This window comes from Oncorhynchus mykiss, chromosome 24 (genome assembly GCF_013265735.2).
Source record: "Oncorhynchus mykiss isolate Arlee chromosome 24, USDA_OmykA_1.1, whole genome shotgun sequence".
Taxonomy (NCBI): domain Eukaryota; kingdom Metazoa; phylum Chordata; class Actinopteri; order Salmoniformes; family Salmonidae; genus Oncorhynchus; species Oncorhynchus mykiss.
In genome coordinates, this window is record NC_048588.1 from 17,931,658 (window position 1) to 17,955,120 (window position 23,463).

The 23,463-nt window shown below is 41.0% G+C and overlaps 1 protein-coding gene across 1 annotated transcript; it reads left to right on the plus strand.

Annotated features, from left to right (window-relative positions):
* Positions 1–1,902: 1,902 nt before the first annotated feature.
* LOC110503359 (calcium/calmodulin-dependent protein kinase kinase 1-like) lies at positions 1,903–22,984 on the plus strand. The gene is made up of 15 exons (XM_021581720.2): positions 1,903–2,166; positions 2,423–2,470; positions 2,595–2,648; positions 2,787–2,838; positions 2,940–3,073; positions 3,175–3,211; positions 3,400–3,421; positions 3,849–3,937; positions 4,339–4,538; positions 4,748–4,801; positions 5,021–5,094; positions 5,330–5,417; positions 5,575–5,703; positions 6,069–6,172; positions 22,900–22,984. The coding sequence occupies exons 1-15, from the start codon at positions 1,903–1,905 to the stop codon at positions 22,982–22,984; spliced, it is 1,434 nt and encodes a 477-aa protein (XP_021437395.2).
* Positions 22,985–23,463: the final 479 nt, after the last annotated feature.

A 23,463-nucleotide genomic window follows, 5' to 3' on the forward strand; every position in this document is an offset into this window, starting at 1 on the left:
GCCATCTACTGTAGCTAACATTAGCGTTAGCCACCTAGCCATCTAGCTAACAGTAGCCACAACAAATTGTAATTCATAACATATCATACATTTAGCAAATTCGTAACATATTGTACGGATTTGTACGAACTGCAATTCGTAACGTATCATACCAATTGTCATTTGTACCATATCACAAACATTGGCACACACACACACACACACACACACACACACACACACACACACACACACACACACACACACACACACACACACACACACACACACACACACACACACACACACACACTACATACACATTGATTTAGTAATGTAGATATGTGGTAGTGGTGAAGTAGGGGCCTAATGGCACATAGTGTGTTGTGAAATCTGTGAAAGTATTGTAATGTTTGAAAATTGCCTGAATTGTTCTGGACCCCAGGAAGAGTAGCTGATGTGTTGGCAGCAGTTAATGGGGATCCATAATACATACAAATACAAAAATACATGAAATGAATGATGAACATTCACAAATTAATACATATCATGTATTTCAAATCGTTTGATACAATTCTATTGTTTTGTATTAGAAGTCATCCAAACAAACACTATCTTCAACCAGTTCTGGTTGGTTGATTGGTATTCTCTGTTCAGTGTTGGAAACTTTTCTCCAGGGGTTTTATGTAACACTTGAGCCAATTTGTTCTGAGGTAAACAGCAAGCTTAAGAACTTCCTGGTGCACTCAACTCAGCTAGAAATCACATACAGATTAGAAGGATGTTCCACCATCAAGCCTTCCCTTCCAGTGGTTTTCCTAACAGCAATCTCATGTCTCCATTATGGCTGATTTAACTGTTTCCTGGCCGTAACTCCCAGTATGTGTCCCAAATGGGACCATATTCTCTACATAGTACACTACTTTTAACCAGAGCCCATAGGTATTTGGTCAAAAGTAATGCACTATGTAGGGAATAGTGCCATTTGGGACACAGACCTAATGTCCCGATGCTTTGGCCCACAGACCTAATGTCCCGATGCTTTGGCCCAGGGGTGGAGTTGATCAATGTATACACTGACTGCCACCCTCAGAATAACCTTAACGAGGCTAAATACGGCCAGGGTTTATCGTTAAGGCTGGAGTAATCCTGTAGTCCTTGGCTCAGCAGTGAAAGTCCTGACCTGAGACACAAAGGGGTTTTCCTCACTTAAACATCAGCAGGACAGACCCTGCAGCTTATACACACTGAGAAGCAATGTAGGATCCTCAAGCTGTGTGTAAGTAAAACAGCCATAATATGAATATGCTTCCTTTATGTAATTTGCAGAAAATCTGATTTGTGTGGATGTGAACGTTTTAGTGGTGGATTTGGAAGGGATTTGCAGTTAGTGCTATTTGTGTTGACAGGAATCGGTAGGCAGCAGAGCTCAGGTGGTTGTCATCTATGATGCATTTAGACATATTATTTCCATGAAAAGTCATAGTCATTTAGTTTTGTATTGTACATGTAGAAATGTACAAGCCAATTACAGTTCATTCAATTGCCATACTGTTTTTTTGCTTACTTACCCTTTAAATAATAAGCTATTTCTAGTTCATGTGCATGCCTTAATTCTACAAAATAGCATTTGGAAAACATTTTCGATATTCAAAATTGGAAAGCCAGTTGAGTGTAGTCTCCCATATCGGGGAGATGTTACAGTTGAATCTTGGTTAAGTAAGTAAGCCTTGACTGAGGAATCTCTAGGGCAGAATCTCCTATTTCTGTAGCAAGAAGCAGCTTGATGAACAAGTACAGAACGCTAATGAATGTCGGTTAAAATGTACGATTTAATGTTAATTATCTAATTAGCTGGCCCCTATGACATCTCTGACCTTTCTCTGTGATTGAACCGGGAAAGGAACGGGGTCAGGGATAACCATGAGTGAAGACACTGATGGACTGACAGAGCTGGCAGAGCTGGACTCTGAGCACAATGCAGAGCTGGCTGACATGGTGGCCGCCATGAACGTGGCATCCAACCGGATGACCCCTCCCAACGGCCACCGAAGGCCCCTTGCACCAGCGCGCCGGAAGCTGTCATTGTCAGACAGGAAGCTATCATTGCAGGAGCGATCAACCCAGCCGCGAGAGGCTCGACAGCCCACCATCGAGTCCAAGCGGGTGTCCATTTCAGATTCCCAGGTCAGAGGTCAGGCCTGTGTCCCAAATGGAGGTCAGGGTTCTGTCCTGAATGGCACCCTATTCCTTATATAGTGTACTACTTTTGACAAGGGCCCATAGGGGAATAGGGTGCCATTCGAGACACAGTATATGGGGGATAGGGTGCCATTTAGGACCCATCCATGAAGTCTCAAAAGAAATAGGCATGAGCCTAAATAATGTGTAGTCAATGTGCATTATCCCACCACCAAATGCCCTTCACTTTGTATCTCCCTAGGATTGTATCCAGCTCAACCAATACAAGTTGAAGGATGAGATTGGAAAGGTAAGAAAGGAAAAGTTAGAATAGATGCTGAATTTGTCTGACAAGAGAAAACATTATTTCATAAAGAACTCTTGTGTAATAAATCAAAATGATTCTGTCAGACTTTCTTCTTTTTCTATTGTAGGGCTCATATGGTGTGGTGAGATTAGCTTACAATGAAGATGATGAACAATACTATGTAAGATTCTCTGCACATTTCGTTCTTTATCATCTCCTTTGTGGGAGCAGAGAAATGTACAGTTCCTCAACTCTCTTTTTTTGGCCTTTTTGACGATTATACTATAGGAGCAAACTGATCATGTCTTTCCTTGCATAGGCAATGAAAGTTTTTTCAAAAAAGAAGCTGATGAAGATGTGTGGATTTCCTCGTAGGTGAAAATATTCCTTTTAAGTCTAGTATGTGCTTTGGTACTGGTATGAACATGAACTGGTGATGATCACCACTATATATAATGGCGGTTGGTTATAGGACGCCCCCCTCCCCGAGGAGCCAGCACAGAACAGGGACTGCCACCCAAACCCCTGGGGCCACTGGAGAGAGTCTACCAGGAGATCGCCATCCTGAAGAAACTAGACCACCTTAACATTGTCCATCTGGTGGAGGTGAACACACTGACATACATAAGTGGAAGATTTAAAAGGTTCATTTAGTTCATTTACATTTAGTTTTATTAATTTCAGAGATTTACACCTTCCAATTGTAGGTTCTTGATGATCCTGCTGAAGACAATCTCCACATGGGTAAGTATGCATTCATCATGTCAGTGCACTGAATGGTGATACAAGGTGTTACATGGTAAACTATGTTTTCTGTTGTATCTCCTTGTACTAGGTCCATAGTTTGTATATTATAATAGTCTGTCCAGTTTGATTATTACATAGAAACTAATATGACTAGTCATTTAATTCTCTGTTTGTTTATTTTCTAGCCTTTGAGTTACTGCCAAAAGGGTACGTTTTACTCCTTTCTGAAATATACTGTATTACATTACATTATAACACTGGTCCTTTGTAGCTCAGTTGGTAGAGCATGGTGCTTGTAATGCCAGGGTAGTGGGTTTGATTCTTGGGACCACCCATATGTAAAACATAACTACGCATGTAAGTCACTTTGGATAAAAGCATCTGCTAAATGGCTTATATTCTTATTATTATATTATTATACTGTATATAACACTTAAATTAAGAATTTTGTTATTTATATATAATTCCTCCAGTTACTAAATTTGGTGAATATAAGGTATCCATTTTTAAGGAATATAAGATACCAATGACAAGCTTCAGGCATTGTTATTGGTAGGAAGACCACTGTTTGGAAGATTATGGTGGTGATGCTTACTTACCTTTCTCTGTCTCTGTTGCTTTTCCTGGGTCCTAGCCCAGTGATGGAGGTGCCCTCAGACACTCCCTTCACAGAGGAACAAGCCCGCTTTTACTTCAGGGACATCATCCTGGGGATTGAATACTGTAAGTCCTCCACCTGGATTTCGTCTCAAATGGCACCGTGTTCCCTATATACAGTAGTGCACTACTTTTGACCTGAACCCTAAGGGCCATGGTCAAAAATAGTGCACTAAATAGGGAATAGAGTGCCATTAAGGACGTATGGCCTAATAGTATTCTGCTCAGAGACCTGCAGCATACTGCTAACCCTGCTCATGTTTTAGCAAGACATTGGTTTGCAAGTCACTAGTCAGATCCTTCCTGAAAAGACAGGATCAGTTGGTGCTTTGACAGCTGAATGTCAAAACCTAAATCAAATGGGCAATGCTGTTTGTATACTTATAAAAGTTTATCTAAAAAAAGAGAACTAAATCAGTGTTTCCTGTCCTTTTTCCCTGGTCCTATTCTCTCTTCCTCCTTCTCAGTGCACTACCAGAAGATCATCCACAGAGACATCAAGCCTTCCAACCTGTTACTGGGAGACAATGGGCATGTGAAGATTGCAGACTTTGGTGTCAGTAACCAGTTTGAGGGGAGTGATGCTCTCCTGTCCAGCTCAGCAGGGACTCCAGCCTTCATGGCCCCAGAGATGATGACTGATCATGAACAGAGCTTTACTGGCAAGGTTAGACACTAATTGCTAATTTATCTAATCAGGTCACTCATCTTTGATTGTATCCTAGAATAATATTTACCCCATGAAAATGTATTACATTGACTGGTATCAAAAATACTTAGAAATTGACTTGGTATCAAACGTCAACATTTTACTGTACTGTAAAATATACAGCAAGCTCTCTTTGTAAAGTAATGGTCAATGTTCATGTTTGTTAGGCCTTGGATGTGTGGGCCATGGGAGTCACCCTGTACTGCTTTGTCTATGGGAAGGTAGGTTCTGTTATTATCATAATGTACGGTATTCTGCCATGGATTTACTGTGTCCATTATGCTGAGGACTACAACTATATTTTGATCAACCGTTGCATCCCACAAAATAAATACATTTAATGGTTTATGTGGGAAACAGACAGCATGTGTATGCATGTAGCCTATCGTTTTATAGCAGCATTTTAATGCCTTTTCTTCTTCACTATCTTCCTATATCAGTGCCCTTTCATCGATGAATACATCATCGGCCTGCACAATAAGATCAGGAACAGGCCTGTGGAGTTCCCAAACACGTGAGTTCCACTAAGGGACACTATTTACCATGCAAAAACAATTTAGTCTGTTCTCTATGCACCACTCTAAAATATGGGTAGAACTTCACATTATAGCATGTAATAACTTGATAATAACATAGTAATAGTATTGTTTTAACGTTCCTAGCCATTCACTGCTACTGTAGTTACTGTACTGTAGATGGTTCTATTCTATTTGGTGGGTGGTCATCTCAGTCACTCTTTGGTACCACAGGCCTGAAGTATGCAAGGAGTTGAAGGAGCTTATTATAAGGATGCTGGATAAAAATCCTGATTCAAGGATCACCATTCCTGAAATCAAGGTAAAAGGGGGCAGATCTAGACCTTCAATAGTGCCTATAAAAAGCAAATCCTTCATGAAACCATCTATGACACTTCAAATGAATGTTTTACTGTCCTGGTAGAGCTGTCTTATATGTGTTGTGGGACGATTGTGTTTCCCCTCCTGTTTGTTGCCAGGAGCACCCGTGGGTGACGGAGGATGGCACTGACCTTCTACCCCTGGAGGAAGAACACTGCACCGTGGTGGAGGTGACTGAGGAGGAGGTCCAAAACTCCATCAAACTCATCCCCAGTCTGTCTGCTGTGGTGAGTCAGTTCACTAGTGTCCTGTCCAGGGGATATACAGCTCTTGTTCTGGCTCGGACAAGACTTACTTACTAACTTACCCATCTATCACAAATAGGGCCAGGAGTTTTTGTGTTTTAACAAGGGAAAAAGTTTGGGACCTACACCAGGGCCCAGAGTTTTTCCAGGTCAATACCTATGGTCAGGGAACATTTTTGTCATAAGGCAGATTGCTACAGTGAATATGTTTCCCAAACGGCAGCCTTTTCACAATATAGTGCACTACTTTTGACCAGGGTTTATAGGGCTCTGGTCAAAAGTAGTGCACTATAGAGAATAGGTTGCCTTTTGGGATGGACCTCTGACACTCACTCTCCCCACGTTAGATCCTGGTGAAGTCCATGCTGAGGAAGAGGTCTTTTAGTAACCCCTTTGAGTGTCACAACAGGAGGGCAGAGAGGTCTATGTCTGCTCCAGGAGGTCTCCTTGCGTAAGTCCCCTATAAATCCTCCTTATCTGCTTTCTTTATCTGCCGATTTTGGGATTAGGAAACAAACAAAACAAAACAAAGTGACAGAAATACACAGAGTCGGTTAGATATATAGGCTACTGTAAATGGGCTTAACACAAAAGAAGCGTACATATACAGAATACTGTAAGGACAGGTGTATGGCAGAAGACTGAAGCTACAATGAGAAACATGACATATAGTGAGTTCCAAATGTATTGAGACAGTCACACATTTTCTGTTGTTTTGACTCTGTACTCCAGCACTTTGGTTTTGAAATTATACAATGACTAGGAGGTTAACGTGCAGACTGTCAGCTTTAATTAGAGGGTATTTTGTTAGATTTTTAGCATTCTGTGTAACTTACTTTTTTCTTTTTTTTTTTACTTATTGTGTACATAATGTTGCTGCTACCGTCTCTTATGACTGAAAAGAAAAAACGACATTGATCCATCTAATATGGCTATGAGAAGAGGAGACACAAATACAATAGGACGTCCATCTAACCTGGGGGAAGAAATTCTTGTCCAAAAACAAACTTTCAAGTGGCACTGATCCAACAATGATAAAGAGTGAATATACACACTCACTGTGGACATGGCCAATGCTCTCCACTCGCAGCAATAAGATAGGCTACACTGTTCGCTAAATTAAGTTGATAATTTTGATAACTAAAAGACAAGAGTATTTTCTTTGTCTTCTCTTTACAGTAATAACCATTTGCTTTCCAAACAATTTTCCTGCAATTGTATTTTGAAATATTGCAATATACAGTGCCTTCAGAAAGTATTCAGACCCCTTGAATTTTTCTAAATTTAGTTACAGCCTTATTCTAAAATTGATTAAATCGTTTATTTTTCCTTATCAATCTACACACAATACCCCATGTTTTGCTAATTTATATTTAAAAAATGGAAATATTACATTTACATAAGTATTGAAACCCTTTACTCAGTACTTTGTTGAAGCACCTTTGGCAGTGATTACAGCCTCAAGTCTTCTTAGGTATGGCGCTACAAAGCTTGGCACACCTGTATTTGGGGAGTTTCTCCCATTCGTCTCTGCAGATCCTCTCAAGCTCTGTCAGCCTGGTTGGGGAGTGTCCCTGCACAGCTATTTTCAGGTCTCTCCAGAGATGTTCGATCAGGTTCAAGTCCGGGCTCTGGCTGGGCCCCTCAAGAACATTCAGAGACTTATCCCGAAGCCATTCCTGCACTGTCTTGGCTGTGTGCTTAGGGTCGTTGTCCTGTTGGAAGGTGAGCCTTCGCCCCAGTCTGAGGTCCTGAGCACTCTGGAGCAGGTTTCCATCAAGGATCTCTCTATACGTTGCTCCGATCATCTTTCCTTCGATCTTGACTAGTCTCCAAGTCCCTGCCGTTGAAAAACATTCCCACAGCATGATGCTGCCACCACCATACGTCACCGTAGGGATGGTGCCAGGTTTCCTCCAGACATGCCGCTTGGCATTCAGAACAAAGAGTTCAATCTTTGTTTCATCAGACCAGAGCATCTTGTTGCTCATGGTCTGAGAGTCTTTAGGTGTCTTTTGGCAAACTCCAAGCGGGCTGTCATGTGCCTTTTACTGAGGAGTGGCTTCCGTCTGGCCACTCTATCATAAAGGCCTTATTGGTGGAGTGCTGCAGAGATGGGTGTCCTTCTGGAAAGTTTTCCCATGTCAACAGAGAAACTCTGGAGCTCTGTCAGAGTGGCCATCAGGTTTTTGGTTACCTCCCTGACCAAGGCCGTTCTCCCCCGACTGCTCAGTTTGGCTGGGCAGCCAGCTATAGGAAGTGTCTTGGTGGTTCCAAACATCTTCCTTTTCAGACTTATGGAGGCCACTGTGTTTTTGGGGACCTTCAATGCTGCAGACATTTTTTGGTACCCTTCCCCAGATCTGTGCCTCAACACCATCCTGTCTCGGAGCTCTACGGACAATTCCCTCGACCTCATGGCTTGGTTTTTGCTCTGACATGCACTGTCAACTGTGGGACCTTATGTAGACTGGTGTGTGCCTATCCAAATCTTGTCCAATCAATTGAATTTACCAAAGGTGAACTCCGATCAAGAGAAACAGGATGCACCTGTTTTTTGTTTTATTTTTAATAAATGTGCAAAATAATGGAAAATCTGTTTTTGCTTTGGTGTTATGGGGTATTTTTTGTAGATTGCTGAGGATTTTTTTTTTTTCGTCCATTTTAAAATAAAGCTGCAACGTAACAAAAAAGTCAAGGGGTCTGAATACTTTCCGAAGGCACTGTACCTGGCTGGGCCCTACTTTTCATTGACAGTTGCAACTCAACACTCATATATTTGGCATTTGCCGCGTGCGCTGCCCAAATTCCGACTGTAGGCAATGTGATTTAAAATCGACAGCTTATTTTTTTTTAAATAAGCTAATGATCCTCTGTGGCCAAATCATGCTTTCTGGTGTAGTAGCCTCTTTTGAACGACTTCATGTATTTATGTCTCGACAGGAATAGGCTAATTAGGCTATATAATTCTGGTAATTCAATTTACTTTAGTGGAAGCTGGACGCGTCGTCTATGGTTGTACAACTAACTTGATTGATAGCCTGAAATGGCTTCTTGGTAGCTAGTTACGAGGTTGGGAGATTAGGAACCTATCTGGGTTAGCTAATGCCAACTTCATAAAATGTCAAAGTGGCTAGTAGTATTACAGAGAAACAACAAAACAAAACAACAAAAAATGACAAATCTGAGGGGGCACATGCCCCTGTGCCCTCTATGAGCATGACGACTCCGATGCCACACACAGCTGTCTTCTTCTCACACACTTACAGTTCAGCTCAGTCAACTACATCAGGGCACACAACAGCTTTGATGACATTGCTAAGTGGTTTATTAGATTGTGCCTTAACGAAATATGCTAATATTAATTAGTCCATCATAAATGTTCAGATTTTTTTTCTACAGTATCTATCTCCATCATGTAATGTAACTTTATGATTACATTGCTTATTTACCATTGATGTGCAGTCTTTAACAAGCACATATTTGCTGATATTGTCCTTTTCTTGTCTATCTCTTACCCATTGCAGGGACTCTTGGGGGCGACTGGAAACCGAGGTTCATCCTTCATTGAGGTAAGAGCCCTGGTTAAAAGTAGTGCATACTATATAGGGAATATTTTGCAATTTGGAATTGGGACGCAATGCCAGTCTTGTGCTAACAGGTTTTCTTCTGGGGTTTGATCACTATCATTCTACTCTATGTGATTCTATTTCTATGGTCTCAGTACTGTCTTTTTATGCGCTGCTGAGAGTTGATGTGTATTGGACCTGATTGGTAATGCTGTTCCTGACATGCATGGCATTTAATGCAGAGTTCTTCTTGTCATGACCCTTCCCCTTCTAGTTTCCTTTAACAACACATAGTAACAAGGAAACAATAAACAGGTTGTCCCCCACGAATGATGCAGAGCCCCCCCCCCCCCCCCCCCCCCCCCCTTGGGCCAATTAGTGACATTTAGTGACAATTATACAAATGTATGTCGCGGGGATTAATGAGAAAGATTTTTTTTTAAACACATTTTTTCCCTTGCTGGAAATCAAAACTTGATAGCTCACATTGGACGGGATGTTAGAGACCAGACTCCACTGCCTGATAGGGAGATGCATTGATATAAAACAGGACTTATCATGAGGAGATGCATACATTTTTTTTCTCGTTTTGTCATTGTTGGGTATTGTGTGTAGATTGATGATTAATTGATTGATTTTAAAACCAGGCTGTAACGTAAAAAAATGTGTAAAAAGTCAAAGGATCTGAATACTTTCTGAATGCACTGTCAGTATAAAATGTCATGACTGTAGCTCAAAAGGGACTGGAGATATGCTTGTAAAACATTTGCTGGGGTAAAAAAAGTATAGGTTCTGGAAATTGTAATAGGCCGAGATAGTAGGTCCTTATGGGACACGTGTTGCTCATGAGGAGATGCTTTGCAAGTTGCAAAAGTATTCAGACCCCTTTGAGTTCTTCACATGTTGTGTTAGGATGGATTTAATAGTAATGGATTTTATAGTAATTTGTCAGAGGGGGCAAAAAAGTATATATTCTGTATAAATTACATAACTAAAATATAGTCATTGCATACGTTTTCAGACCCTTTTTTAGGCAAGCCTAAATTAGTTCAGGAGTAAAATATTGCTTAACAATCACATAATAAGTTACATGGACTCACTCTGTGTGAAATAATACGTGTTGACATGATTTTTGAATGACTAAACCTTCCTCTGTTCCTCATATATACAACATCTGTAAGGTCCCTCAGTTAAGTATTGAATTTCATGCACAGACAAAACTATAAAGACCAGGGAGCTTTTCGAAAGCCTCATAAAGAATGGCAGTGACTGGTAGATGGGTAACAACAACATACATAGAATATCTCTTTTACTATGGTCAAGTTAATAACTATGATGTGGATTATATATTAAACCACACAGACACATCAAAGATACAGTCGTCCATCTGAACTGAGCTTTAGGACAGGAATGAAACTGCTCAGGGATGTACGGGTGGCGGGTAGCCTAGTGGTTAGAGTATTGGGTCAGTAACCGAATGGTTGGTGGATCGAATCCCTGCGCTGACAAGTTGAAAATCTGTCACTCTACCCTGAACAAGGCAGTTAACCCACTGTTCCTAGGCTGTCATTGTACGTAAGAATTTGTACTTAACCGACTTGCTCACTTAAATAAAAAATTGCCGATGCGATTGGTGGTTTTAAAACAGCTACAGAGTTCAATGTCTTTGATGGTAGAAAACTGTTACTGGCTCAATACCGTTATAGTACTCAACAATAATGACCTAAATGACAAAAACATACATCTTGGTTTTAACAAGGTAGTAAGGTATCAAATCCAAAACAACACATCACTGAGTAACTGCCTTGTGTTTATGCATGGTGGTGGCTGCATCATGGTATGACATCAGCAAATGCTGGGGAGATTTTCAGGACAAAAATAATCGGTTTAGAGCTAAGCACAAGCAAATCCTAGAGGAAAACATGCTTCAGTCTGCTTTACACCAGAGACTGGAAGAGGAATTCACATTTCAGTAGGACAATAACCTACTACACAAGGCCAAATCTACACTGGAGTTACCAAGAAGACAGTGAATGTTCCTGAAAATCTATGGGAAGACTTGAATTGCTATCTAGCCATGATCCCCAACATCTTGGCAGAGCTTGAATAATTTTGAAAAGAAAAAGGGCAAATTAAATAAAACTAAAATCAAATCAATTTTTATTTGGCACATGCGATGAATACAGAGCTAACTGTGAAATGGTTACTTTACAAGCTCTTAACCAGCAATGCAGTTAAGAAATCAGAGTTAAGAAAATATTGACTAAATAAACTAAAGTAAAAAAAGTAACACAATAAAATAACAATAACGAGGCTATATACAGGGGTAACCATTAAACCATTAGACCTCTCACTAAAGGCTTCAGTAATACAAAAGTAATACAAAAGTTATACTTAAATCCAAACTGGTTCTCTAGCAGATTAGTAAGAATGTCTCACGCCATGTTCAAGAATGTCCCTTTTCCAGATTACAACATCTAATTTCTGGTTATTTGAAAATTAAATAATCTCCAAAATATCACTATTTTTAAAACAAGCCATAGAAAGTTGGTTGCAATTTCTGTTTAATCCACCAGAAAAGACAGAACAAATACTGCAACAAAAAATATGGTTAAACTCAAATATACTAATAGAAATAAGGTAGCATCTTTGTAAATTAGATCACAAATAGGACTGATGGAGTTACGTCACACATGCAGCTAAAAATAATATATGGAAATGTCTGCTCTGACCCAAATTACAACCAACTAATTGCAGCATTACGGCAAAAATGGAAGACGCCAGTGAAAGAAGGAAAAAGTAAGGAACTTGACTGTCGGCCCTCCATTAAAGTCTAAAATTGGTTAAAGAAAATTGTGATCAATAAAAAGGTATACCAATTTAATTTAAGGACCCAAAAAATTGACAGCTCTGCCTGTCTCCTAGAGATGAACGTACTTTGGTGAGAAAAGTGCAAATCGATCCCAGAACAACAGCAAAGGAACTTGTGAAGATGCTGGAGGAAACAGGTACAAAAGTATCTATATCCATAGTAAAACAAGTCCTATATCGACATAACCTGAAAGGCCGCTCAGCAAGGAAGAAACCACTGCTCTAAAACCGCAATAAAAAAAGCCAGACTACGGTTTGCAACTGCACATGGGGACAAAGATCGTACTTTTTGGAGAAATGTCCTCTGGTCTGATGAAACAAAAATAGAACTGTTTGGCCATAATGGCCATTGTTATGTTTGGAAGAAAAAGGGGGAGGCTTGTAAGCCGAAGAACACCATCCCAACCGTGAATTACGGGGGTGGCAGCATCATGTTGTGGGGTTGCTTTGCTGCAGGAGGGACTGGGATCATGAATAGATGGCATCATGAGATAGGAAAATTATGTGGATATATTGAAGCAACATCTCAAGACATCAGTCAGGAAGTTAAAGCTTGGTAGCAAATGGGTCTTCCAAATGGACAATGACCCCAAGCATATTTCCAAAGTTGTGGCAAAATGGCTTAAGGACAACAAAGTCAAGGTATTGGAGTGGCCATCACAAAGCCCTGACCTCAACCCTATAGAACATTTGTGGGCAGAACGGAAATAGCGTGTACGAGCAAGGAGGCCTACAAACCTGACTCAGTTACACCAGCTCTGTCAGGAGGAATGGGCCAAAATTCACCCAACTTATTGTGGGAAGCTTGTGGAAGACTACCCGAAATGTAGCAATGCTACCAAATACTAATTGAGTGTAAGTAAACTTCTGACCCAGTGGGAATGTGATGAAAGAAATAAAAGCTAAAATAAGTCTTTCTCTTTGCTATTATTTTGACATGTCACATTCTTAAAATAAAGTGGTGATCCTAACTGACCTAAGACAGGGAATTTTTACTAAAATTAAATGTCAGGAATTGTGAAAATCTGAGTTTAAATGTATTTGGCTAAGGTGTATGTAAACTTCAGACTTCAACTGTAGTAATACTTTTTGCAACCATTTTTATATTTAATTTACATTCTGTAGAAACTATGAGAATAGAAAGGTTCAGAACTTTTGTGAAACGTCACAGCACAGTTGAAAAAATATATGGCAAATAGAAAATTAGATAGATGGGAGGGGTTGAGTTCAGGTGAAGGTTGGGACTAAAAACAACAAGATAACTAATGTAAAGTATACTGAGTCCATAAAATGTACAGTATATAGGTGCAGACTTTTGTGAAACAGCACAGTTAACAATATATGTCTAATAGAACTGGATGGTCTTCAGAGATAGATGGGAGGGGTTGATGGTAGCTGAAGGATGGGATTAAAAACAAACAAGAGTTAACTATTGTAAAACACATTGTGTCTGTAAAATGTATATAGTATGTATAAACTGGAAGTAGAAGCGTTGTTGTCCATTAATTTACTCCAATTTGGGGAGGGGTGGTAGGGTTAGGGGAAAATAACAAAGGGAAATATATTGAAAATAAAAGTACATTCCATTGAAAATTACGTTGATGGAAGCTGAAATCTAGCTGCAATATAAAAAAGATTTTTAAAGAAGAAAAAAAAAGAATTACCGAAGACTCACCGGCGTAATCGATGCCAAAGGTGTTTCTAGGTGTTTCTAACATGTTATTTAATAACATAGTTATTTCATTTCTATTCATCTTTTAAAAAAAAATGTTTTATCCCATTTTGTAACATAATAAAACGTGATGAAATCCAAAGGGATCTGAATACTTTTGCAAGACATTGTATGTACAAAATCTCATGATTGTAGCTCAAACGGTACAGGAGATATGCTTGTTAAAATGTTGGAATTTGAGTTGATTGCAATAGCGCCTCCCTTGGGCCAATCTGTGTAATTTTGTAAATGCCGAATCTCTATGGCAAGACACATCATTCACCCAAGTTTCGCCAGAATATGTTGTGTGTGACTAACATATGTGCAAACGTACTGAGACCGATCCATAGTCGTCCCCCCTGACCCGATTTCATCATGGGGGACAATAAAACATGTGTTGCCCGCAGGAAATCAAGCAGAGAAGGAGAATTGGATGGAAACGGAGAAGGAGAGTTGGAGGACCTTACTGAAGATGATGGTGCACTTGCAGAGGGCTGCTGGTAAACCCTTTTTTCTGATAGACCTGTTTAAATTAGGGGACAGACCTGTTCAAAGCAAACTCTTTGCTGTATCTTCATATAATATGTAATATTAATGTAATATATTTGAAGAGAGATCCAAATGAAAGAGCTCACCCTTACAGTCTTTTAGAAAGATTTGTGATAACTACAGTACAAACCATGTATTAGGTTTTTAACTTTTGTCTTATTCCATCTGCGTGATGTTTGTGTCTGCTGTTAACAGAGGGTTTCATTGTCTGTTCATGATGTACTGTACTATATTACTCATAATGGTCTGAATGCCTTTTGTACTATTAGCTCTGTGTTTTCCAAATATTACACCTATGTATTGAGCTGAAATGTGGTTGTTACAATGTAAATATGTACCATTCTAAAGAAGTCATTTTTGCATGCTTTCATACAGTTGATGTTGAAGATAATTAAAGGTAGCAAATGAACATTCTTGTTTTTTCTCTGGATGGCTCTCTCTAGCATGATGTGCTGGCTCTTGTACGCAGGTGTTATTAATGTCCTATAGTGCAAGCAATCTTTCATCTTGGGCCGTTTCAAAAGAAAGAGTAGGACTAAAGGCTTTATTTTTAATATATATATTTTTTACTGTTTTACAAATTGAAGTGAGTGATATCACATCTAGATGTCAAATGGACTTCTGGAACATGTGTCAGAATAGCTTTTAGGATTTAAGAGGGAAAAACAAGTTACGTCGACACAAAGTCTGCATTGTGAGGAGCTCAAATGTGCAGCTTATTCTGAATCATCTTAGCTGACATGAAAGTAATATAATATCATAATGTAAACACTTGAATAAAAAAAAATCCACCTGTTTTTGTTTTCGGTCAGACTTTTTTAAATTGGTATTTCTGAAATGCTGAAGTATACCACATCATTTCCAACAATATGACCACCTATTTGTTCAATAGTTCATATTGATATTCCCTCATGTCACCGCCCAGTAGGCTATTCAAGTATGTCTCTCTGACACCATCCACATGCTTTTGTAACAAAAAACTAACTGGAATAACACTTGTATTATTGTGGCAGGGTAGGAACCTTAGTTTTGGTCAGTGTTTCCCCTGTGACCTTAATTAGGATGGGACAGGTCAAACGTATCAAAGCGCCCCTGTGACTTGTTTAGGTAAGAGATTTTGTACTTGAAGTTGGTGGAAAATGTGTCTGAGAACAATGTTGTTTTTAATAAATATTTGTGGTGTGGTAAATTGCTCTAAGGTTTGTGTTTACTTTGATTATCAGTGTTTGTTTATTCAAAATTGACAGACAAATAGTCATTGGCCTTATGTTCAATGTCCCTGTTTCTTTGTAAATATACCACTAGATGGCACCTTGTGTCTGACTGTATCATCTATTGTGCCTCAGGTCAGTTTTTTCTTCTTCATTGTTCTTCATACAGAGGCTATGTTAGGCTTGCTTCAGACAGACATGTCATAATGTATTTGACACCAACTTCCTTCTGTAGAATGATCTAATACCACTTGCCAATGACCACAATGAAACATCATGCCATTTGTCCCATTCTTTTTTTCTGTCAACAGTCAGGGAACACAATGCATGTAAAGGTGTGCCCACTTTTGATAAGAGGTGTACAGATGAAGTCCTTATGTCTCTGTCATGCACTCCTCAGCAGGAAGAGGTGCAAATAGGTATGTTTATCCTGTGATTGAGTACTAAAGAGCCATTTATCTCAAGGGGCTGTCATACTAGTCATATGTGTTATGGCAGGGGATTTGGCATGACACACAGTCTCTTTATCTAAAAAAAAAACACTCCAGGAGTTAAGTTTCCCTATACTGAAGTGTGTGACTTCCTGCACAGGTGTCAGGGGTACATGCTGCATGCACAGCCTCCATGTGAGCTGTAACCATATAAAAAAAGGCATGTTCATTATATGTCCATTCATGTATTGAAACATGCCCATCACTTTGGACCATACTTAATCATTCTTTACATTAGTTGCCATTTTTGTGATCAGTTTAATTTCCCATTGCTATACATGGCACTCCTCGAAAACCACAGTGGAACGTTTCTGAGCAAGGGTTACTGTGGAAACAGTTGCCAAGCAACACCACAATAGTTTCTCTGTTTTTGATCGGACCACACCTTAGAAATAGAATGCATAAAACTGACTTGTTTCTCCACATTAAACATCAAAATCCATTGGTCTACTGATAGAGGTACAATTCAGTTGATAATTGATTGTTATGTTACACCTCCCCTGTGTGCTCGGGAGACCACCAACCCTCCAGCACAGCCTGTCTTCTTTGGGAGAACTGTATGGTGTATAGCTGATCATTCTCTGCTCTCTTGCCAGTGACATCTGCCATGACAGCCTCAGCAACAGGCTGAGCCAGCCAGGCCAATGCAGAGGCCAAGTGGGACTCCCCCGGCCCAGCTAAACCCATTACAGCTGTTACAACCCAGTCAGCTCCATCATGGGCTTGGGTTTCTCAGAGTCCATTTCGCATCCCCAACTCTGTCAGTCTGTTCTAAGTCACTCACGACTCCAACATGCTAGCAGTCATGTTGCCCATGTCTCTTTCTCTCTGAGCTTCATATAACTGACTGGTTTGCAAAACCCAGCCTAAACACACTAAGGTCTCAGTTGAATTTCACACAAAGACAATGCTGGTGTCACTGACATGCTATCAAGTCCTAAACACACAAATTAAACAATCACTTTCAGACCAGCCAATGCGCCAGAGAGCTCATCTCTCGGCTATACTCCTTGGTAGACTGTTTTCACAGTCCTTCTGTTCATGATGATTCACAGTCCTTCTTCTCCAAGATCGCATAGCAGTTCAGACGTCTTTTGTCCTCGTCTTGTCGTGTCCTGTATATATATATATTTACAACTTTTTTCACATACATTTTATTTTTATTTTCCATCAACTCATCTTCTAAACACTCTCCTGCAACCAGCCTCACCAATTTATATGTATAAAAAATTATTATTTACCTCAGATCTGTAATCCTCCAAGAAGCTAGCCAGAAACTCCAAGAAGCTAGCCAGAAACTAGCCAGAAGCTAGCCAGGAGCTAGCCCAGAAGCTAATCAGAAGCTAGTTAGCTTCTTTACTGGCAAATCGTTAGTATTCAGCAAACCACGGTTTGTGGTCATCAGCTATCCTTTAGCTCGAAAATCTATCGCCAGTTTTGTACGGCGCAGCTCGGAACGGAACATACCGGACCAATTTTTCTCTCCATGTCCCTGGATTTCAACTGCTCTCTGGACATTCATACCCGGATCTCACAGCTAGCTAGCTGCTATCCGTGTGACAGTCGGCTTTCGTCGATTCCGGAGCAAACATCGATTGTTCCGGTGCTAGCCAGCTCCGTCAATCACTCCTGAGTTCCATCATTCACTCCTGGGCTGCAGTCACCTATCCGGACCCGTTTCACTGCCTACGCGGAGCCCCACCGGGCCTTCACAACTGGACTGCCGACGTTATCTACCTGAAGGAGATCCGGCTGGCTCCTCTGTCGCGACGTTACCTGAACGCCCATCTGCGGCCCGCTAACCGTTAGCTGTCTTACCGGCTGCTATCTGAATAGACAATCGGACAATTTATTTATTTTTATTATTATTATGTTTTCTTCTCGGGCCTCTATAACTATATCTATTGTTCTTATTTTTGTTGTTGTTGTGTGATTTGGATTAATCCCCTCTACCTCACGGAACCCCACTAATCTACTGACCGAACGCAAGAGGTGGCTAACAACAGACTCCATCCTATGCTAGCTTGCTACCGGTTGGCTTGGCTAGCTGTCTAAATCGCCGTGACCCTCAACCAACCTCTCCACTCACTGGACCCTTTTGATCACTCGACTAAGCATGCCTCTCCTTAATGTCAATATGTCTTGTCCATTGCTGTTCTGGTTAGTGTTTATTGGCTTATTTCACTGTAGAGCCTCTAGTCCTGCTCACTATACCTTATCCAACCTATTAGTTCCACCACCCACACATGCAATGACATCTCCTGGTTTCAATGATGTTTCTAGAGACAATATCTCTCTCTTCATCACTCAATACCTAGGTTTACCTCCACTGTATTCACATCCTACCTTACCTTTGTCTGTACATTATACCTTGATGCTATTTTATCGCCCCCAGAAACCTCCTTTTACTCTCTGTTCCAGACGTTCTAGACGACCAATTCTTATTGCTTTTAGTCGCACCCTTATTCTACTCCTCCTATGTTCCTCTGGCAATGTAGAGGTGAATCCAGGCCCTGCAGTGCCTAGCTCCACTCCTATTCCCCAGGCGCTCTCTTTTGACGACTTCTGTAACCGTAATAGCCTTGGTTTCATGCATGTTAACATTAGAAGCCTCCTCCCTAAGTTTGTTCTATTCACTGCTTTAGCACACTCTGCCAACCCGGATGTTCTAGCTGTGTCTGAATCCTGGCTTAGGAAGACCACCAAAAATTCAGACATTTTAATTCCAAACTACAACATTTTCAGACAAGATAGAACTGCCAAAGGGGGCGGTGTTGCAATCTACTGCAAAGATAGCCTGCAGAGTTCTGTCCTACTATCCAGGTCTGTACCCAAACAATTTGAACTTCTACTTTTAAAAATCCACCTCTCTAAAAACAAGTCTCTCACCGTTGCCGCCTGCTATAGACCACCCTCTGCCCCCAGCTGTGCTCTGGACACCATATGTGAACTGATTGCCCCCCATCTATCTTCAGAGCTCGTGCTGCTAGGCGACCTAAACTGGAACATGCTTAACACCCCAGCCATCCTACAATCTAAACTTGATGCCCTCAATCTCACACAAATGATCAATGAACCTACCAGGTACCTCCCCAAAGCCTTAAACATGGGCACCCTCATAGATATCATCCTAACCAACTTCCCCTCGAAATACACCTCTGCTGTCTTCAACCAAGATCTCAGCGATCACTGCCTCATTGCCTGCATCCGTAATGGGTCAGCGGTCAAACGACCTCCTCTCATCACTGTAAAACGCTCCCTGAAACACTTCAGCGAGCAGGCCTTTCTAATCGACCTGGCCGGGGTATCCTGGAAGGATATTGACCTCATCCCGTCAGTAGAGGATGCCTGGATATTTTTTTAAAATGCCTTCCTAACCATCTTAAATAAACATGCCCCATTCAAGAAATTTAGAACCAGGAACAGATATAGCCCTTGGTTCTCCCCAGACCTGACTGCCCTTAACCAACACAAAAACATCCTATGGCGTTCTGCATTAGCATCGAACAGCCCCCGTGATATGCAGCTGTTCAGGGAAGCTAGAAACCATTATACACAGGCAGTTAGAAAAGCCAAGGCTAGCTTTTTCAAGCAGAAATTTGCTTCTTGCAACACTAACTCAAAAAAGTTCTGGGACACTGTAAAGTCCATGGAGAATAAGAACACCTCCTCCCAGCTGCCCACTGCACTGAAGATAGGAAACACTGTCACCAATGATAAATCCACCATAATTGAAAATTTCAATAAGCATTTTTCTACTGCTGGCCATGCTTTCCACCTGGCTACTCCTACCCCTGTCAACAGCACTGCACCCCCAACAGCAACTCGCCCAAGCCTTCCCCATTTCTCCTTCTCCCAAATCCATTCAGCTGATGTTCTGAAAGAGCTGCAAAATCTGGACCCCTACAAATCAGCCGGGCTAGACAATCTGGACCCTTTCTTTCTAAAATTATCTGCCAAAATTGTTGCCACCCCTATTACTAGCCTGTTCAACCTCTCTTTCGTGTCGTCTGAGATTCCCAAAGATTGGAAAGCAGCTGCGGTCATCCCCCTCTTCAAAGGGGGGGACACTCTTGACCCAAACTGCTACAGACCTATATCTATCCTACCATGCCTTTCTAAGGTCTTCGAAAGCCAAGTCAACAAACAGATTACCGACCATTTTGAATCTCACCATACCTTCTCTGCTATGCAATCTGGTTTCAGAGCTGGTCATGGGTGCACCTCAGCCACGCTCAAGGTCCTAAACGATATCTTAACCGCCATCGATAAGAAACATTACTGTGCAGCCGTATTCATTGATCTGGCCAAGGCTTTCGACTCTGTCAATCACCACATCCTCATCGGCAGACTCAACAGCCTTGGTTTCTCAAATGATTGCCTCACCTGGTTCACCAACTACTTCTCTGATAGAGTTCAGTGTGTCAAATCGGAGGGTCTGTTGTCCGGACCTCTGGCAGTCTCTATGGGGGTGCCACAGGGTTCAATTCTTGGACCGACTCTCTTCTCTGTATACATCAATGAGGTCGCTCTTGCTGCTGGTGAGTCTCTGATCCACCTCTACGCAGACGACACCATTCTGTATACTTCCGGCCCTTCTTTGGACACTGTGTTAACAACCCTCCAGGCAAGCTTCAATGCCATACAACTCTCCTTCCGTGGCCTCCAATTGCTCTTAAATACAAGTAAAACTAAATGCATGCTCTTCAACCGATCGCTACCTGCACCTACCCGCCTGTCCAACATCACTACTCTGGACGGCTCTGACTTAGAATACGTGGACAACTACAAATACTTAGGTGTCTGGTTAGACTGTAAACTCTCCTTCCAGACCCATATCAAACATCTCCAATCCAAAGTTAAATCTAGAATTGGCTTCCTATTTCGCAACAAAGCATCCTTCACTCATGCTGCCAAACATACCCTTGTAAAACTGACCATCCTACCAATCCTCGACTTTGGCGATGTAATTTACAAAATAGCCTCCAATACCCTACTCAACAAATTGGATGCAGTCTATCACAGTGCAATCCGTTTTGTCACCAAAGCCCCATATACTACCCATCATTGCGACCTGTACGCTCTCGTTGGCTGGCCCTCGCTTCATACTCGTCGCCAAACCCACTGGCTCCATGTCATCTACAAGACCCTGCTAGGTAAAGTCCCCCCTTATCTCAGCTCGCTGGTCACCATAGCATCTCCCACCTGTAGCACACGCTCCAGCAGGTATATCTCTCTAGTCACCCCCAAAACCAATTCTTTCTTTGGCCGCCTCTCTTTCCAGTTCTCTGCTGCCAATGACTGGAACGAACTACAAACATCTCTGAAACAGGAAACACTTATCTCCCTCACTAGCTTTAAGCACCAACTGTCAGAGCAGCTCACAGATTACTGCACCTGTACATAGCCCACCTATAATTTAGCCCTATTAACTACCTCTTTCCCAACTGTATTTAATTTATTTATTTATTTTGCTCCTTTGCACCCCATTATTTTTATCTTTATCTTGGCCAGGTCGCAATTGTAAATGAGAACTTGTTCTCAACTTGCCTACCTGGTTAAATAAAGGTAAAATAAAAATAAAAAATAAATAAATAAAATGATTCTTAATAACAAAACGTTTCATGGAATTGTTTTTGAAACTCAATGCAAATAATTGCTGATTACACAGACAGTCTTCTCAAAGTATTTGTTTTCATTTACAAGGTCTTGACAAATCTCCACAGCTGTATACTGTCTCTGTTGGGTCTGCTCTCGGTCTCTCCCTCAGACCAACCAGAACCAACTATAGATAGCAAAACAGGAAATGCACAATTATACGTTTCAATCAAAAAGGTCATGATTTACACGATCAAAAAGTGCAACAACAGGAAATAAAATGACTATTTGCAATGCTCAAGCCAAGCCTTTGTTGCTACCAGTGCGTTTTGCAGTGTAATCTTTTGGGCGTGTTGTTGCTTTTGTACCATGAGGTCTGTGCAGTAGGTACTGTGTATTATTTACGTGCCTGCTGTGTGGGCCCACAGCATGTCACACCCAGCATAGGGAGATTACCTCTAACGTCCATGGTCCTGCTACTTGTCATTTTTTCAGTGTTTGGTACAATACATGTTTTGTATGTATGGTTTTTGAAAGCCCATAAAACTACTGGACAGACAAAGCTAGAATATATGCTACATTTCTTAGTCATGTACAGTGCTGCAGCCTATAGTTAAGGGTCAATGCCAAATCTTTGTTGGTAAAGGTATCCCAGAGCAGATGCAGGAGGGAGACAAGCCTTTTAATATAGCAGCCCAATACACATACAATATACTACAGCCAGGTGCACTCTAAAGCATATACTGTAGACCGAACTCAATGTGGGCACCGACTGTCATACACATACTGTACACACTGAAGATACACTCCAAACCCCAATGTGTCTGTCATAACAACAGGAAAGCACGAGGAGAGAAGAAACTAACACGGTTACGTGCCAAGACACTTCACCAGGAAAATGACATGAGTACAAAGCAGAACGTTTGGATAGTTATCAAACTGTAAATGTAAATTAACATCTCTTGGGTGATGATTGCAATGATACGTCCTAAATGGCACACTGTTCCTTATATGGTGCACAACTTTTGACCAGAGCCCTTTAGGCCTTGGTCAAAAGAAGCACACTACAGTATAGAAGGAATAGGGTGCAATTTGGAATGCCGATATGGACAATAATAACTTCTGCCACATGAGAGTACTCTCCTCTGATACAAACATTTTCAGTCTCCTGGCTGCAGCCTTCTCCCAGGTGTGGACTCTGAGAAGGTGACCACTGCAGAGGGTGTGCTCAGCGCCGAGACCCCACTGCCCTTGTCGCTCTAAGTAAACTCCCCATGAGTAAGCTTTTAAACATTGTGTCATTTTGCAGGCACCAGTTCTCAAGTGCAATTCATAGCTAATAGCATCTTCTTCAGTGGCTTATATTTTATACCTTAAATTGCATTGTTAGTGTCACTTCTTGTAGTCCAAACCTTTATCTATTCCCTATCATGGTTGTCTTTAAAAAACGGACAGAACTGACAGACATCTATTATGTTATTCTTTATTAATATTATGATGATTGGGACTAGTGACTAAGACCTAACAACCAATCAAAACAGGAAGAGTGAAGCATACAGATCATCTGCAGTAGATATTGGTCAACTGGAGAGAAGCGCTTACAGACTATCAGTACCAATTCAACTAACTAACTAACTAACCCTAGCCCTAACCTTAACCTGTATCCTAACCCTAAACGTAACCCTTACCCTAACTCTAGCCCTAACTCTAACCTTAACCCTTACCCAAACCCTTATTCTAAA